This window comes from Vulpes vulpes, chromosome 2, assembly GCF_048418805.1.
Source record: "Vulpes vulpes isolate BD-2025 chromosome 2, VulVul3, whole genome shotgun sequence".
In the NCBI taxonomy this organism is placed as follows: domain Eukaryota; kingdom Metazoa; phylum Chordata; class Mammalia; order Carnivora; family Canidae; genus Vulpes; species Vulpes vulpes.
This window is the reverse complement of record NC_132781.1, coordinates 18,487,093-18,504,525: the sequence shown is the minus strand read 5'-3', so window position 1 is coordinate 18,504,525 and position 17,433 is coordinate 18,487,093. Positions and strand designations below refer to the sequence as shown.

General features: G+C 49.8%; 3 protein-coding genes across 6 annotated transcripts in view; 1 reads left to right on the top strand and 2 right to left on the bottom strand.

Annotated features, from left to right (window-relative positions):
• The window catches only part of GJC1 (gap junction protein gamma 1), a 51,612-nt gene extending 49,497 nt beyond the window's left edge, over nt 1-2,115 (bottom strand). Inside the window, exon 1 of one of the 3 annotated variants that reach the window (XM_025986905.2) lies at nt 1,762-2,115. The gene's annotated coding sequence lies outside the window, so the exon portion shown is untranslated. Of the gene's footprint in view, nt 1-675; nt 872-1,213; nt 1,371-1,761 lie in introns of those variants that run through there. The other 2 variants (XM_072747008.1, XM_072747009.1) reach the window with 2 other exon arrangements.
• A 7,595-nt stretch (nt 2,116-9,710) lies between these two features.
• HIGD1B (HIG1 hypoxia inducible domain family member 1B) lies at nt 9,711-12,296 on the top strand. Of its 2 annotated transcripts, none has more exons than XM_025986839.2 (4): nt 9,711-9,800; nt 10,658-10,808; nt 11,372-11,506; nt 12,152-12,296. In XM_025986839.2, the coding sequence occupies exons 2-4, from the start codon at nt 10,709-10,711 to the stop codon at nt 12,214-12,216; spliced, it is 300 nt and encodes a 99-aa protein (XP_025842624.1). In that variant the 5' UTR covers nt 9,711-9,800; nt 10,658-10,708; the 3' UTR covers nt 12,217-12,296. The 2 variants fall into 2 exon arrangements, with proteins under 2 accessions (XP_025842624.1, XP_025842623.1); XM_025986838.2 differs by lacking the exon at nt 9,711-9,800 and adding an exon at nt 10,383-10,568.
• Nucleotides 12,297-12,644: 348 nt separating this feature from the next.
• EFTUD2 (elongation factor Tu GTP binding domain containing 2) overlaps nt 12,645-17,433 on the bottom strand; it is a 45,486-nt gene continuing 40,697 nt past the window's right edge. The window contains exons 20-28 of the mRNA XM_025986837.2: nt 17,246-17,328; nt 16,356-16,442; nt 15,793-15,919; nt 15,504-15,591; nt 14,743-14,861; nt 14,481-14,575; nt 13,827-13,980; nt 13,572-13,679; nt 12,645-13,228 (exon numbers count right to left, since the gene is read on the bottom strand). Coding sequence (XP_025842622.1) covers nt 13,133-13,228; nt 13,572-13,679; nt 13,827-13,980; nt 14,481-14,575; nt 14,743-14,861; nt 15,504-15,591; nt 15,793-15,919; nt 16,356-16,442; nt 17,246-17,328 — 957 coding nt within the window. The 3' untranslated portion in view covers nt 12,645-13,132. The remainder of the gene's footprint in view (nt 13,229-13,571; nt 13,680-13,826; nt 13,981-14,480; nt 14,576-14,742; nt 14,862-15,503; nt 15,592-15,792; nt 15,920-16,355; nt 16,443-17,245; nt 17,329-17,433) is intronic.

The following is a 17,433-nucleotide window of genomic DNA, read 5'->3' as shown; positions in this document are numbered from 1 at the left end:
ACTCCCCTTCCCTACAGATAGGTTATGTACTCGAAATGTGCTGTTCCTCCGTTTATCAGGAATTTAAAATCCCCTTTATTTACACAGCTTGATTTTTATAGAGCTTGGACACACACTCACTTGCAAGGATGCACAACAGGAAACGTACAATCATTTTAGACGAATTCGGCACAAGATAACGCTCATCCAGAACTTATTCTACCTCGATTTACTCGATCCCACAAAGTACGGTCCTGATGCTACCAACAAAATAAAGCGTGAGCACAATGAAATCTGTACCGCTTGCAGGTTCCCAAGAAACATTCCTTCAAACGATAAATCCACACCCGCCCGCCTCGCAAAGAAAAAGTAATCCCGATTTTAGAAACAGTCGCAAGGGAAGGAAAACAACGCAAATTCTAAACCACACATTCATGTAAATCCTTTCAACTCGAAAGCTCCAAACGCAGCCACCAGCCACACAATTGGCCACAATCGCAGCTTTAGCGCCTTCTCGTCATTTTGAATCTGGAGACTGAAGGGAAAACAAAACAGTCGTCCAAAGTTTCACGAAGTAGGGGGGGGAAATCACTGTAAGTAAAGGAAACATGCTAATCAGGAGGCGACCGCGCCGTGCCCCCGCACCCCGACTCCCCTCTGCCAGCCCTCCAACTAAAGCTTGTCTGAAACACTGACAGGAGGCAGGAGTCCAGCCGCGGTGTTGGAGGAACGAGTCACACGAACCGCACGCCGCCCGGAGGGATGTCAGGGGCCGAGCGTCGGGAGACAAAGACCAGCCCGCGAAGCGCCCGGGCGGCGAGGGGCGGCCCCGGCGCGGCCCTGCGCCCCTAACCGCCCCGAGGAGTTGCGAGCACCGCCGAGCGCCGCCCAAGTGCGCGCCCGGGGTCCTCCGGGCTCCCCGCCCACCCGGCGCGGCCGGCACCGCCCGGGCCCACCCCCGGGCCGTTTCCCTCCCAATTTGGGAACCGCGCGCCCAGGGACAAAGGGGGAGGGCGCGCCGGGGGCGGCGGCGGGCCGCGGGGCAGACGCCCCTCGGGGATCGGCGGGAAGTCTCGGCAGCAGCCCCTCCCGCCCCCCCCGCGCGGCCGCACACTTCCCGGGACCCCCGCCCCCCCCCCCGCAGCCCCTTCCCCCGGCCGCCGCACAAGTTCTCCCGCCCCCCCCAGCCCCGCCCCTTGCCCGCTTCGGAGCCGGCCCTGCGGCCGCCCCTCACCGGGCGGCGTGTTCCCCCGGAGCCGCCTCCTCCGCCGGGCCTCGGCCCGTCCCACCGGCCGCCGCCTCATGTGCCCCGCGTCGCCATCGCCTTCGCCGCCACCTCTCCTCCAACTCTCGCCGCCGCCCTCGCCTCAGTCTCCAGCCGAGGCCGAAGCCGCTCCCGCCGCCGCCTCCCGCTCCCGCCGCCCGGACCCGCGGGGAGGCGCCTGCGCACTACGCGCCGTGGTGGGGGCGGGGGCGTCCCGCCGCGGCCTGGGAGCAGGGGGCGCGCGGCACGTGGCGCTCGGGTGGGAGGGGGCGCCCCGGAGCGCGGGCGGCGGCGCGGGCGTCCAACTTTCCGCGGGCGGGCCCTCGCGCGCTCCCGGGCAGCCCCGGAGGCGCGGAGCGTGTGGGTGCCACCCGCGTGGAGTCTGGCCCCGGGTGGGCGCAGACCTCGCCCCCAGGACAATTCATTCCTCCAGCTTGCTCCTTGGGGCAGCAGCCCCCCGCAGCCAGCGCCTCACTTTGCGCTTTGTGCCTCTGTCTCTGCCGGAGGACACGCCTTACCTGGGCATCCTAGGTCGGTCCTACGAGCCTCGGAGTTGTCTTCTGTGCGCTCCGCCGAGGCCTGGGTCCAATGTGACACATCAGGATGCTGACGCCCGGGTCTAGGTTCTGCTCCTACAGGCAGTCGTCGGGCTACCCATCCTCGCTCCTTTGAGTGGTGGCTTTTAGTGGCGTTCTAGATACTTTTGAGGTCCTGGGCTTCTCGGATTTGCAAGACCCTAATAGGCCATTTCCTCTTAACCCCTTGCATCCCAGTGGGATCCCATTCAAAGGACCTTCTGACGATTTGCACGCATGGGAATCTCCAGCCTTAAACTTCCTCGCCTCTGAGGAATCTGGAAACTCCTTCAAAATGCTTTTAAGTACAGTGAGTCCGTGCCTAACAACGGAAGTCGTACTAAGGAGATCATAGAGTACTTGGTATTGTGTTAGACAACTCCTGTACTCCTGAATTATCTCATTTGACCATCACTATACAAAAGGATAGGCTTCCACTTTACCCTTTTGACCACAGAGGAAATTAAGCTCTAACAAATGAGGTGACTTGTTACAGGTCAAACCCTCCCATCCCGAAAGCCATAACTAAAGGCTAGTTCATAGGGCTGGGCATCTGGCCCACTGACAAAAGTTTTGTTTGGCCAGTACGATGTTTTCTAAAAGTATGAATTAATTGCCGAAAGTTTAAAATCCAGAATTTTGGCTTCTCTCAAATAGTGGGAGGGGAAATGCGCCCTTTGAGCCTCTAGTTTCAATGGGTGCCTACTTCTGAGTAGTATTTATTTATTTAGGGCAGGCACTGTCTCCATTTAGCTGTTTGAATCATTTTCATTACCTGCTTGACCTCTGTATTTAAGTTCTCCTCCCCCCAAACTTGCCATGCCCTAGTCACTCCCCCACTCCTTATCACATCACCTTTCTACAAATGTATTTAAAATGACAAGTGTGAGGACCCTGTAAATATATGAAGATATGATAAAGAACATGTCTTACTCGGGATGCCTGGGTGGCTCAGCGGTTACGTGTCTGCCTCTGGCTCAGGGCATGATCCTGTGGTTTGGGGATCGAGTCCTGAATCAGGCTCAGGTTGTGGTCCCTGGTCCTGGGATCAAGTCCCACATTGGGATCCCTTCAGGGAGCCTGCTTCTCCTTCTGCCTATGTCTCTGCCTCTCTCTCTATCCTGAATAAATAAAATCCTAAAAAAAAAAAAAAAAAGTCAAACTAAAATAACACAGGAGATAACATCACTATATAGATTAAAATATTAAAACTAATATCCTGCTAGTGCACCTCTACATTGGTACAAATCACTTTGGAAAATGGCAGTATCTACTAAAGCTAAACTTATGCCTACACTATGACTGCAGTTCCATGGAAATTCCACAGAAATGTGCACAGATGTTTCCCAAAATACATGTAGTAATATGTTCATAGCAACACTATTTGTAATAGCCAAAATACTAGAAACCCCCCAAATGTCCAACAACTGTAGAAAGGATATATGAAATGTTATAGTCACACAATGGTACCTTTGCAGCAATGACAATGAATGATATACAATTACATGAGATAGATGAATCTCACAAAACTTTCCATTTATATGAAGTTCAAAAACAGGCTAAAGTACCCCTTGTTGTTAGGAGTAAGGATAATGGTTACTTAGGGGTAAGGTTAGTCACAGGGAGCATGAGGGGGCTTTTGGGGGACTGGTCCTGTTCTAGATTGGATGTTGAATACACGAATGTATTTAGTTACCACATCTGAGCTGTACACTTTTTTTTTCCTCAAGATTTTATTTATTCATTCATGAGAGACACAGGCAGAGGGAGAAGCAGGCTCCATGCAGGGAGCCCCATGTGGGACTCCATCCCGGGACTCCAGGATCACGCCCTGGGCCAAAGGCAGGTGCTAAACTGCTGAGCCACCCAGGGATCCCTGAGCTGTACACTTTTGATAGTACGCTTTTGTGCGGCACATTAAGATTTCAATAAAAACCTTTAAAGTGTGGGGCGCCTGAGTGGCTCAGTCAGTGCTCGCTTTGGCAGCACATATACTGAGTGGCTCAGTCGGTTGGACATCTGACTCTTGGTTTTGGCTTGGGTCATGATCTCAGGGGTTTGGGATCAGGCTCTGCACTGAGCAGGGAGGCTGTTTGAGATTCTCTCCCTCTGCCCCTTGCCCCCGCATGCTTTCTCATTCAAATAAACAAATCTTTAAAACATTTAAAGTGGCGTTAAAACATTTGATTATGTATGCATGTATTATATATAAATAAGATATATTGAATGTGGGGGATCCCTGGGTGGCTCAGCAATTTAGCACCTGCCTTCGCCCAGGGCGTGATCACATCAGACTCCCTGCATGGAGCCTCCTTCTCTCTCTGCCTGTGTCTCTACCTCTCTCTCTCATGAATAAATAAAATCTTAAAAAAAAAAAAAAGATACATTGAATGTACATTAGGTATTATTCTCCTATAAATTCATGGATGAAACTGCTGAGGAAGGCTTCCTATCTGCCCATTCTTCATGGAGACTGGGAACAATACACTTTCTTACCTTACCTTACTACCAAACCTGTAGCCCCATCTGTCTTCTGGTAGAAGAACCTTTTAAAGATGGAAATAATGATACCCAAGGAAGTTATTTTACCTGCAGATAAGTTAAAAAACAAACCAGAAATATAACTCTTCTTTCTTCTATCACCTTGCTAGCTAGTGACATCTTTTAATGGGTTCTCTGATCCAGGCAGTCAGCAGCGATGTAGGAAAGATGCTAGAGTTCGAAGCTGATGGCCAAGAAAGAATTCTTGAGACGTCTTTGGTGCAAAAAGGTAGTTTTATTAAAGCACGGGACAGGACAAGTGGAAAGAGCTGCACTGGGCTTATGAGGATCAATTAATTACATACTTGAAGCTGGGGGAGGTGAGGGAAAAGGGAAGTTTTCAAAAGAACTTTCATATGGTAAAGAGGATCTTTAAGATACTGGAGGGCTTGCCAATGTCAAGTTAAGGTTGTTTTTTCCCTCTAGCAAGGCATTAGCATTAAGACAGTAGGGATCTTCCTGGAGGAACATTATAGTCTCCCTGGTTCGAGTATTTGTCAATGGGCTACAGGACATTTAATTTTATGCACACTTCCTTCTGGAAGTTAGGTTATTGATAAGAATGTTTTTTTTCTTAAAAATCACCACATTTGTAAACTGAGGGAGACTCTTGTCTTGCAGGACTGTAATCTCTATAAATGTTTCCTTCCCTTAGCAGCTGGGAGTGCCTGAGGAATGTCACACGTATCCCACCTAGGGGGTGGTTGCGGCGGTGTCAGCTTGTGCTTTGTCTTTAGTTTGCCTTCTGCTCCTTCATCAACCAGGATCTGGAGCAAACCAGGGCAACTACTAGAATGTGAGTTCCCTGAAGGCAGGACCAATGCCTCTCAGCTTCTGGAATAGAGTTCAGCCCATAGTAGGTGCTTAGCAAGTATATGCAGAGTGAATGAGTAACTCAGAGCTTGCCAAGGCTAGCACAAAAAGGACTACGAGAGGGAAGGAAAAAAAAAAAAGCCCCAAGCTTCAAATAGGGATGGGTCTGGTTTCCAAGCCTTCGGCAAAGAGCAGTGCAGGCGGGTGCTGTGAGAACCGTATTGCTTTTTATTCACATGGGGCCCAGGCAGGAAAGGATCAAAATCCAGTTTGAGAACTTGAGAGTCACCCTGGGGCTCTGTGGTTTGGGAACTGCAGGGTCAACTTGAAGACTCCAGTGTGTCACTATTTCCATTACACATTTTCCAGGGTCCCTACTTGGCTGATAAAGTCAGAGTAGATTGTTGTATCCTGGGGGATGGGAGAAAAGGCTCAGAGAGGTAGAATTTTCAGAAACCTCCCTGTTGGCAACAGGAAGCCCTCCGGGGCCAGGGCCCCCGACTGGCTGGATAGTGAGGAAGCTTCTTGTTAAAGCAACTCTTGATTGCACGTGCTGATGGGGAGGCGGGTGTTTGTAGCACATCCCTCTCCCCAGTAATCCCCTGCAGTTTCAGTTGACCTGTGGGGCACATTATACTGTTCTCTCAGCCACAGGGATGGTAAGGCAGATTTTTTTGTTGTCAAAAAATTTTTTTGAATATGGTAATACAAGTAGTACAGAACAGTAAGATGACCCCCACCAGTGCTTCCCTGAGCTCAGTTAGCAGTTCCTGTGTATTAATGAAGAAATTTAAATTAAGGTCAACTTATTTGTAAATGAGGGATAGGTGAAGTGTGTGCAGGAGATGGGGGTGGGGGAGAAGGGTATGGGAGAGGACCTGTTCTGGTACTACCCACTAGGGAAGGACTTTTGGATGCACTTAGAACACAGTGGGCTGGCTCAGGAATCACCCTGCATTGGTAAGAACCAGTGCAGTAGGTGTACAGTCTTTGAATTTCTAGAAGTTCTCTCTGCCCAACTATTTGTACTTGTTTACTCATATTTCTAAGATGGTGTGAGAATGTGATGGTGAAATGTACATGAAGCCCCATTATTACTTGCTGTGTTAATTTTCCACTGTAAACTGGTCTATAGTGGTTAACATCATTGGTTGGATAGCTCAGCCATTTAACTTGCTGTGCCATCTGGCTGTTACTTAACCTCTGTGAGCCATGGTTTATCTGTAAAATGGGGATCATGAAATCCATCTGTTGGGGCTGTTGGGAGGATTAGGTAAAATATGTTAAGTGCCAAACCTTGTAGGCTCCTAAGGCATTAGTCCCCTCCCACAGTGTTCTTTAGAGGAAGCCAGGTAATTTGGATCTTAGCAAAACACTGCAAATCTCTGGAGCACCCATTCATCATCTGATACAGGTGTCTTAATATGCAGTTCAAAATTGGTCCTTCACAAGATGTGATTCTACATCGTCAGCATTACTACAGTCGTATGCAGCCTTCCAATCACTTCTATCCACACCCTCTTAGCTTTTTCAATATGTGAGTAGTCTCCCCAGAAAGATTAGTGGTGCATCAAGGCACTTTCCTGGCCCCAGGCCTGTGGCTCTTGGGGCTGTCCTTGGACAAATACTGCAATGTCCTTTGAACTCACTGCCTGCTTTCAAGGGAGGGGATGTCCTACCCTCCTTACCCCAGGCACTTCCTAGAGGCTGCCTCAGCCTAGGCACGTTATCTGGAAACTTCCACTGCCCCAGCCTGTTCCTGTTTCCCCATTCCTGGCACCTCAAGTCCCTGAGACACTACTATATATGGCCTAATGCTTTCTCTCCTGCGATTCCCCCAGCCCTTCAGCCTGGGTCCTTCCAATTCAAACATCGTCTTCTGTTCTTTGTCCAGTTCATTCTTCAGCATCCCCTCACTCACAGCACTCCTTAGCTCAAGGCCCCTAGCTCCCTTGGATATATAGTACAGCAGTGTCTTAGATTGTGTAGCACTTTGAGTCCTAGCTACCCCCCTCCAATGCAATAGGGAGAACAAGACTGAAGCTTTTAGTTAGGGTCAGGAAGCCCGAGAAAGAAAAGAAAGTTGGAGAGGGGCAAGGTTGTGCTGAATTGTGACCACTTAGAATATTGTAACCTTTCTATCTGTTGTCAGGGACTTTCTACCTCTCCCCCAGCCTGCTACCCGTTCCCTGACACTTGCTCATTTTGGAGGAAGAGGAGCAAGCAGTGTGCAGGGGAATTCTAACAATCATCTTATTTAACTCTTACAGTGATTCTATGAGTAGATGCTACCTCTATTTTACAGAGATAGCATAGACCCAAAAGAAGGTTGAGGTTGGGATCCCTGGGTGGCTCAGTGGTATAGCGCCTGCCTTCGGCCCAAGGCTTCATCCTGGAGTCCCAGGATTGAGTCCCACATTGGGCTCCCTGCATGGAGTCTGCTTCTCCCTCTGCCTGTCTCTGCCTCTCTCTCTCTCCATCTCTCATGAATAAATAAATCTTAAAAAAAAAAAAAAAAAAAAAAAAAAGGTTTGAGAGGCATAAGACCAAGTATTCAGAGTGGTCATTCAAGCAGCTAACTGACCCCATGTCTGACTGTGGCCTACACTCTGGATCCATTAAATCTGTCTGCATCCCTCAATTAGACTCCTCTAAATTAGAATTTCTAGGAGTCTGACATGACCTGGAAGGAAAAAAGATTTACTAAGTAAATTACTAATGTAGAAATGCTTAAATAGAAATAATTATTGAAGACATGGCATAACAAAAATGTTATAATTTATCATAGCTGTTTACTGAAGTAGGACTCTATATAGAAATCTGTTCCTTGAAGTTTTAGTTACTGTGTGTTCTCAGAAGTAAAAAACAATTTTATTTCTTCTATTTCAAGACTTTCTCTCCACTCTACAATCCTTCTCCCGTTAGTCCAGAGCAGTGAGATTTGACTTTAGGAACAGTTAAAAATCTGGGGGTTTTCTCTGTTCCTTACTATGACCTGAGGCAAGACCTTTAACACAAGCCTGTTTTTCATCTGTGAAACGGGAATAGTACCTACCTTACAGAGTTGTGAGGATTAAATAAAATAACCTAATTAAAGCAATTAGCATATTTTTTCCCCACAGGTACTCAGAAAACTCATAGCAACTTTGTATATTACTCTTTTCTCCAATCTGGGCTGAGTTGCTATAGGAGCATCAGCAGAAGCCCAAGAAGGGAGAACTTCTCAAGGAAGTTGAATTTCACTTTCCATAGCTTGGCCTCTGTTCTCCAAAGAGCTTGGAGTTGATCCTGATTTTTGCTCTGTTTCATCCAGGCATTTCCATCCCACCTCTGACCCAGACCATCCATCTCTTGAGAATTCAGGCCACCATTGGGACCAGGAGAGGCAGCCCAAGAGAGTGTGTGTGAATGACTGGGAGGAGAGTTCCCATGGACGCTGGGGATATGTGAGGGCCCTGGGGAACTGCTCTGACCCTGGATCTCTTCCTAGAGCAGTGAGTGCTGGGGAGAGAAAAAGACATCAGCTGCTAGACAGACTTCCAGTGCTGAAAAGCCCCTTTAGACAGACACATGGGGCCGAGGATCCAGGGAATGAACAAAGGCCTGGGATGGAACAGGACTCTCCATAGTGTACTCCAATCTTTTTTCACTTGTTTATTGGCAAGAAGGTTCTTTCCTCCTCTTTTCTGAATCCAGGGTACCACAATTGATTAGCATTCCTAAACTTCAGCCTTGAAGAAGAAAGAGAGAAACCCTCTTTCTTGCTTGGCCAGCCTATGGGAAGCAGGATAGAAGTACAAACTCTGGAGCCATTCAGACCTAGATTCAGATCATGACACTGTCATTTACTAGCTGTGCACCGTTAACATAAGTTAGCCTCTTAGAAGCTCAGTTCCCATTCTATGAACAAACTGCTAATTATCATGTAGAACAACTTAAAGGCCCGAAATGTAAATACCTCAAAAAAAAAAAAAAAAAAAAAAAAAAAAAAAAAAAAGACAATATAGGTCTGTTGTCACCTCTGTCCTGAGTGAGCATCTTACCTGGAGTCAGTTTAAGGAGCCCTGGAGATGGAGGAAATCCTAGTGGTTACAAACTGGATGAATCTCCTTGGTCCTGAAAGCATCCTTGAAAGGATGGAGACCCAGACCAGAGGGCCTGCCTCCCACAACTGGGGCTTTTTGGGGGAGGGGGGGCGTTTTATTTGTATCCCACATTGTTCATGAGTGTTTGAAGCAGTATAGCTTGGGTGGGGGGGGTCCCAGGATCCCTACCCTTCCTAGCCTCTATATTCCCAGCTCAGTTCTCTGTAGCAGGTCCCTGTCTGATCCAGCCCCTTACATCCATGGGAATAAACAGACTGAATCTAGTTAAGGGCTCCCACCATCTCATCTTTCATTACTTTTCAGTGCTTATAACCCTGGCCTGGAACTCAGCAAGTGGGGGGTTAAGACTGATGCCCTGGCCTATCTCCTCCCCTCTCCATTCCTGACTTCAAAGTCCCCATTAAAGCTTGCTTCCCTGACCCCACAGTGGCAGCTCCATCATCGGCTTCTGGCCAGTTCAAAACAGCAGATGCTGAGCCCTGGCTGGGCTGCTCGCACTCTACTTTCTAGCCATCTCCTAGGGTAAGCACCAGCATGCTGAGAACCTGTGGGGCCCGACAGTCCTTGCTTCTCCAGGAGAGAAGCAGCAACTAGGAATAGAGGTTACCTCACACAGGGAGTCTGTCTCGTGGTTAGACCTAGACGGCACCCCACAGGCAGAAGCCCTGGTCTGTGGACCAGGACTCTGGGAGTCTGTCTAATTTGTAGTCAGAGAAGATGTTTACTGGGTTAGCAAGTAGAGCAACAGGGATCACCTACCCTGGGAAAGAGGTAAGGGTTTGGCAATGGCAATGAACCTGCCAAGAGATGAAAACGGGAGTTCAGGGATCAGAATTAGTTCTGTTAGTACTAATGTCCAAAATCCATGCTAAATTATTCACAAATCAATGTCTAATCATTTTCATGTTTGGCTCTGGTGATTCAGTAACCAGTGCTGGAACACTGTCTGGTATGGCTCTGGTTCCCCGGGGCCAGATCCTGTTCTGTAGCTCCCTCAGGAACCACCGTCACAGATTCAAGGCCAGTGGGGGTCCCAGGGCTCAAGGCCTGTTCCTCCCACTCTCATCTGTGGATTTTTCCAGCTGCTTTTCTTGATCCAAGGATCACACAGGGATACAGATGGAAGGGTGTGTGTGTGGGGGGGGCAGCAGCAGGAAAACCAGTGAAGTCAGAATGAGCTGGGGAAGAGGCAAATGTTAGGAAGAAATGGGAGAAATGGCACTCGTGGTTCAGCCATCTGAGACAAGGCACTTGGGACATCTTTTCAAGTAGCGGCTGAGTTGAGGCATGGTAAGAGAGGGTCTTAGCAGGCAACTCCCTCCTTTCTCCCCCAGACTGAGGAGAATCGGGAGTTCTTATTGTGGGGTCCCTCCTTCTAGGTCTGGGCTGAAGCCTCAGAGCCCCAGCTGCTAACATCTGGGGCCAGGATCATGTCTGCTAACAAAGGCTGGTGGGTACCACCTGAGGGTGAAGACAGTGTGTCTCAGAAGTTCCTGAGGAAGACCAGGGAGTCTCCGCTGGTGCCTATAGGTGAGTAGGACAATAAGGAATGAAGGTGAGGAGGGGCTTTCCCTCAGAGATAAGGTCTCATCTTTTCAAATGAAGCAGAGAACTCAAGTGTCATACCCACTAAGCAGTCAACAGCTAGGAGATGAGTGAACCAGCAGCAGAGGTGCCAAGGGAGAAAGGGACATGCCTGACAATGAAATGAGGGAGTCTGGGTGGGTGGAGGTGGAGGCCAACTGCAGACCTGGGGTGTGGGGACAGGTGGGGCATTAGCACCAGCATCACGATAGGAGCAGTTTGGGATCTCCCAGGGCTTCCTTCCTCACGGCCTTGGGAGAGTATGAAAGTAGTTGGGGGAGCCAACAGAGATGATGGGGGTAGGAGGCTCAGGATGGGCTATTCATACGTACAGGGATCACCGGAGGGGGGCAGCAACTTGATATTCTGATGATGCCGGCCCCTTGCCATGTACAGCAGCAGGAAAGTCGGGGTTTGTCTAGATGCCCAGCTGCCTGGTGAGGGGTCTCTCATCAGGGGAGCCGTGTGGTTGGTGACTGAGGGCCAGCCGTCACGTTCTCTGCCCACAGGCTTAGGTGGCTGCCTGGCAGTGGCAGTCTACCGCATTTATCGGCTGAAGGCCCGTGGTTCCACCAAGATGTCCATACACCTGATTCACACCCGAGTGGCAGCGCAGGCCTGTGCTGTGGGTGCGGTCATGCTAGGTGAGTGGCTGCTGGGGAGTGGGTGGCCCTAGGAGAAGGGGACAGCTAATGAGGAAGAATCTGCCTGGGAGTCCTGACAGTTAAGGGATCGTGATTTCAGCCTCTGCCCCCTCCGGACGGCTCCACAGCAAGCCCTGGGTGAAGTCCTCAAGCCAAGCCATTTTCGGGGTTCCCTTGTTTTACCTCCTGTCCCAGGGCCAGTGGGGATGGTACAGTTGGTTTCATGAGTTTGTCCTAGAGGTGAGCAAAATCACACAGCAGAACGCATGCTGACTTTCTTTTCCTCTCTGGGTCAAGAGGCAGACAGCTACTTACTAGCTGGGTGACAGCGGACAAATCCCTCCTCTGAGCCTCGGTGTCCCTGTATACAGCATGATGATAAGCAGCCTGGCTTGCTGACCTCACAGATTGCTGCGAGGTTTCTCCGATAGGTGATCTATGTGGAAGGGCTTTGTGAATGGTCAAGGGGGGGGTTTTTCCCTAGGCCATGTGGTCAGGTGCTGGCAGCAGCTGTTGAGACCTCGAGCAGAAAGATGAGCAGGGCAGCTGGACTCTCAGGGGAATGGCTGGAGTCAGTCCCAGGAGAGCCAGAGGATGCGTGCAGGGTTCTGTGTTATGGGATGTTTTCCCTTCTCCTTCTTGCAGGTGCTGTGTATACGATGTACAGAGACTATATCAAGCGAACAGCACAGGATGATGGGGAGAAGTAGGATTCCTGTAGGGCCTGGGGCAGCCAGAGCCTCTTCCATCAATCCCTGGTATGTTCCTAATAAAGCAGTTTTGAGGAAAACCAAGTCTCTTCTTCACATGGGGATACAGGAAGGTACTGGTAGTGGCTGGTGTATGTGTGGTGGTGGTGGAGGGATTAGAGAAAGGGCTAGAAATCAGAGTTCTGGCTCCCTCAACTCCAGGGCAAGGGAGATTGTTCAATGGGAATGGCCTCTGGTTCCAGAAGCCTAACATCTCCCAAGCCATCCCAGGTCCCACCCAGAAAAAGCATAACAGAAAGACAGGTATGGGTGGGGAAAGGTGGAGGCAAGAAAGTGGCCTCAACATTCATGGGAACACTGAATTAAGAGGCAGGCATCCCTCTCACCACAGACTGCTGCCCTGGGGACCCGGGCAGGAAGACTACAGCTGCGAGGAAAGACACAGGAGACATATATTCAAAACCCAAGTGTCAGGACCAGAATACGCTGGAGAGAAGGGATGAGGGGGGTGGGGTGGGGGTGGGGATGAAAAGAACAGAGTAAGGCAGAGGTCAGAATGTTCTGTTCAGTTAAAAACCATGTCTAAGGTCAAACTTGTACAAAAAAAAAAAAAAATTCCACGTAAATCCTGAAGACAGGGCCCCTTGGGGTTAAACACTTCGTCCCCTTCTTCTGAGCCCAAGCTCCACTCTGTTCCCTGGGAATGGAGCCAGGCAGAGGCCGCAGAGGAATCAGGAGGCCAAATATTCCTCCCTTGCTGGGACTCTGGGTCGGAGGGCTTGGGGTTGTTAAAAATGGCCATAGCAGCTCTCAGACGCTCGCTGACAACATGGGAGTCTGGGTCACACCAGGTCCCAGCTTTAAGTCCAGGATACAGCCTGCTGCAGGGAGCAGGGGCTGCCAGGAGTCCCAGCACTCACATGGGGTAATTGAGTACAACATCCTGCTTGGCGAGCTCCAGCAACATGGGATCATCGAAGAACTTGCTGATGCTTACATCCTCACTCAGGCCCTGCAGAATGGGGGCAGATGCAAGAAAGAGCCCTATGTGGTGGCCACCAGAGCTGGAGACTGCCCAAGACCTGTGCTGGAGGGGGAGGATGGTGGGAGATGGAACTTTTGCCCAGCTATTCAGGAATTGCCACTGGGGAGGAGAAGGTGCTCCCTTCCCAGCCAGACTGGTCCCAGAAGGCCAGTGACCCGAGGCCTGTAAAGTTTGCACCTCTCTGCATGGTGTAGTGAACAGTTCTTTCAGTCTTTGGGAGAAAGGTCCCAAAGTTAGAAATGAAGAGAGATCCAACTCCTGCCAAGAGCCCTAGGATTGAAGGTTGGCCATGGGCCTCAAGGATGCATACCTTCCTGCGACGGGTTTTGATCATGAATTCCCGGGCCAGGTGAGGAGCAGGCTGTGGCTCCAGGGGGCGAATGACAATGCTCTTGTCCAGAGGATCACCAGGTACAATCTAAAAAGTAAAGTGGTTATCGATGGTCTAGGGCTCTTCTCTAGGATGCTAGAAATCTCACTTGGGGCTTGGAAGGGGAACAGATCAGTGGGGGCTGGCCTTGAACAGGTGGGAGGCCACCTTGGCCAGTCTGCACCATTTTCTCACCTGCCAATGGTGGAAGACAGATAACGAAAAGGCCTGCCCTTGGGTGTGAGTCCGTAGATCAGTCTCAAAGCCAAAAGAGTCAATGGCGGGGATGAAAGCTTTGATTGTGTAGAGAGGGGAGCCTGGGATGGGTGCATCCTGAGTCACATGCCCCCTGCGACAAAAAAACAAAACAAAACCTGAGTCCCTTGTCCTACAGAGACCCAAAGCAGAGAAAAGAATCTGGCCCCAAATGTACCACAACACAGAGTGACCACCAAAGAAAGAATAAGCACAATCATGCTATAGTGGGTGGAAAAGGCTTGGGGCCCTCAGTATCATTTCCTGTGGCAGTCAAAGGGGCAGTGACTGCTAGGCAAGAGTGGAAACTCTGATGGGACAAGGTCCTATAGACATTCCCCCCACTGACACACTTCAGTACTTTCCCCAGGGGCTAAGGAGAAAGGGCCCAAGAAGGAAACCTCAAATTTTTGTCTGCAGTGAAGCTGGGGATTGCCTCAAATCTTTCCTACTTCCTCTGAAAAACTAGCTCACTAGGTTTTAAGGAGCAAATACAGTGTAGGAGGCTCATCTCCTTCCACACAGGAACCCAGTTACCTCTTGCTGGGCTCCTGCTCTCTGCACCCTCCCTGACGTGCCATGCTGGTGGCTCACCTGCGCCTGGCCAGGACGGTGTACACAGCAGAGACACAATCTGCAGGGGCTTGGACCTCTACAAAGTAGTATGGCTCCATCAGACGAGGAGTGGCCTGCAGTGGGGCAAGATGAAAGGTTTCCTCAGCTTGGGGAAGGCTGACGACTGAGGACCTGGGTAAAGAAAAGGCTGGAGGGACTGTAGTCTTGATGCCCCCAAAGCCTGGACCTCCTGGACCTGCACTTAATGCCCTCCTGGAGCAGGCTGGCCCTACCCACTCACCATGAGGAAGGCAGAATAGACGACTCTCCTTGCTGTGGGGATGATTTGGCCCCCACCCCGGTGCAGGGGCTCTTGGGCAACCACTGCATCCAGGATCTTAAACTTGACATTTCGAATCACTGAAACAGAGATGGGGAAACTGCTGAGTGAGGAGCAATTGAGGTGTCAAGGGCCCAAGGGCAGAGCAGCAAAGAGCCTCTAGCAGCATGGGAGCTATCTTGAGGCCACAAAAGCTATGGCACAAAATCATCCTGCAGATGGGTGTTTTGTTAGGATACCATGGCCTAAAGCAGAGGACAGAAGTTAAGCACACATTCTTTGTGTTCGTTTCAGGTCATGCCCAGACATCATAAAGCTTTCCTAGTTTATGTGCATTTTCTGCAGGTATTTAATTATTTCTGGATAGAGAATAAATTCAAGGAATTGCACATTTCTTCCCACTAAATCCAATCCTGGTCTATAAACTATTCCAATACATCTTCCTCCTGATACTTCTCTTCAAACACATTTCTTCTCAGGACTGAAGAGCAAATGTCAGCCTAGAAATAACTGTATATCCAGGATGTCCCAAGCAATAGTAATAGGACAGGGAGAGAGGAGAGAGAAGAGAGGAGGCTGCCCCAGGACACAGGCTAGCCTTGTGTGCTCTGAGCTGCCTCTCCTGCCAGGGCCCACAGGTGAGCCTATTCCACCTCATATGCCCAGGCACAAGGAGCCTAGAAGACTGTAGCTGAGGACACAGAGGCACTGGGGGGACTTACACTCATCACAGAGGGGCCCCTCCCTGGTTCCCCACTGGAAACCTTGAACAATGCTGTCCTTCACTGAGCCGAGAAGAGCCTTGTCCACCTGCACAGAACATGAGGGCATGTGTGAGCACACTGACCATGGCAACAACCAGAATTTAGAGGGACGAGAAGGTAGATATACTGGTAAGAAGATTCACGATAAGCCACAACATACTTTTGGGGAAAGAAGTACACTTTGTAGTTTCCTCCACTCAATAGCAAAGAAAGCACCCCACATTGGCTCCCGCCAGTTCTGCTGTACCTCAGAGGGCAGGGTATCATCTACCAAGATGTTGGGGCCAGTGGCATCAGGGCCGAAAGCCCAGATGGAACGTGCAGCCAGCAGATCCCAATCGTACTTGGTCTGGAAGAATTCTCCCAATTTCTTCCTGGGGGAAGGAGGAGAAAATGGAGGTATCCTGCAGCTCTGCGATTATTACCTGCTGGGGTCACAGATTCTGCCTTCCGGGAGGACAGTTTGCTTCCTAGGACAGGTGGTATGAGACTCAACAAGTAGGCTATGGCAGCTGGTCTTTTTTTGTTTTAAAGATTTTATTTTTTGCGCATGTGAGAGAGAGCGAGTAAGTAAGAGCATGAGTGCACACAAGAAAGCATGTGCACGTGCTCCAGAGCACAAGCAGGGGGTGGGGGGAGGGAAAGGGCGGAGGGAGCAGCAGACTCCTCACTGAGCAGAGAGCCGATATGAAACCTGATCCCAGGACCATCATGACCCGAGCCAAAAAGAGATGCTTAACCAACTGAGCCACCCAGGCACCTGGTGCCTCAACCCCTTTCAGCTTTGGAACCAGGGCCACATTCTCTCACCTGTTCCACGTGATCTGGACCACCTCGTTCTCTATGTCCTCGGCAAGGCCCTTCTCAAGAGGCTCTGCAATCATGGTAATCTTGTTTCTAGTCAGAAAGGAAATGGGTAATGATGAGGATCAGCAGGACTGGCAGAAGGGGCATTCCTAAAAAAAGGCTGACAAACCAGTGTTATCAGTAAAAGTGAGAGGGCCAGAGAAGAGCAAAAATGGTTCATCTTCTGTCTTCTTTCATTCGAATCTATCACTCTTTAAAAAAGTGAGGTCTGGGGATGCCTGGCTGGCTTAGTCAGTGGAGCATGCAGCTCTCATCTTAGGGTCATGAATTAGAGCCCCATGTTTGGTGCAGAGATTATTTAAAAATAGAATCTTAAAAAACAAAAAACAACAAACAATAAAAAAAGTGGAGCTGGGCAGCCCCAGCGGCCCAGCGGTTTAGCGCCGTCTTCAGCGCGGGGTGTGATTCTGGAGACCCGGGATCGAGTCCCATGTCGGGTTCCCTGCATGGAGCCTGCTCCTCCCTCTACCTCTCTCTCTCTCTCTCTCTACCTCTCTCTCTCTCTCTCTCATGAGTAAATAAATAAAATCTAAAAAAATGAAACAAAACAAAAAAAGCCAGTGGAGCTGCTAAGGCAAATTTAAGATGATTATATTATACAGAAACAAGTGGCAATTAGGACACTCATCTTTAGGGTACCTTTGGCAAAGAATCCACAGCATCACATCTACAGGCCTAAAAGATGAGAGCGCTGGCATAAAACTCAAGCATCCTAAGATTCCATCCCAAGATTTAGAAGCTCTCTATTTCTAAAGCACTTGTGAACAGGGTGGATTGGGGTGGGGAGGAGAGTGTCCCGTCAGTCCCAGGGTCACTTGGACCCCACAGCTCACTTTTTATTGGGCGTTTCAGCAAAGCACTTGAGGGAAGATGTTTCCACCACCGTCTCACAAAATGTGACAACAGGGTCAGCCACCTGCGAAATGGAATAAATTGTCAGGCAAAGTCTAAATTTGTCGGAAGGACAATCTTCTGACAACGGGAATCCTGAGTTCCCCTTAGCACTACCTCTGCAACAACT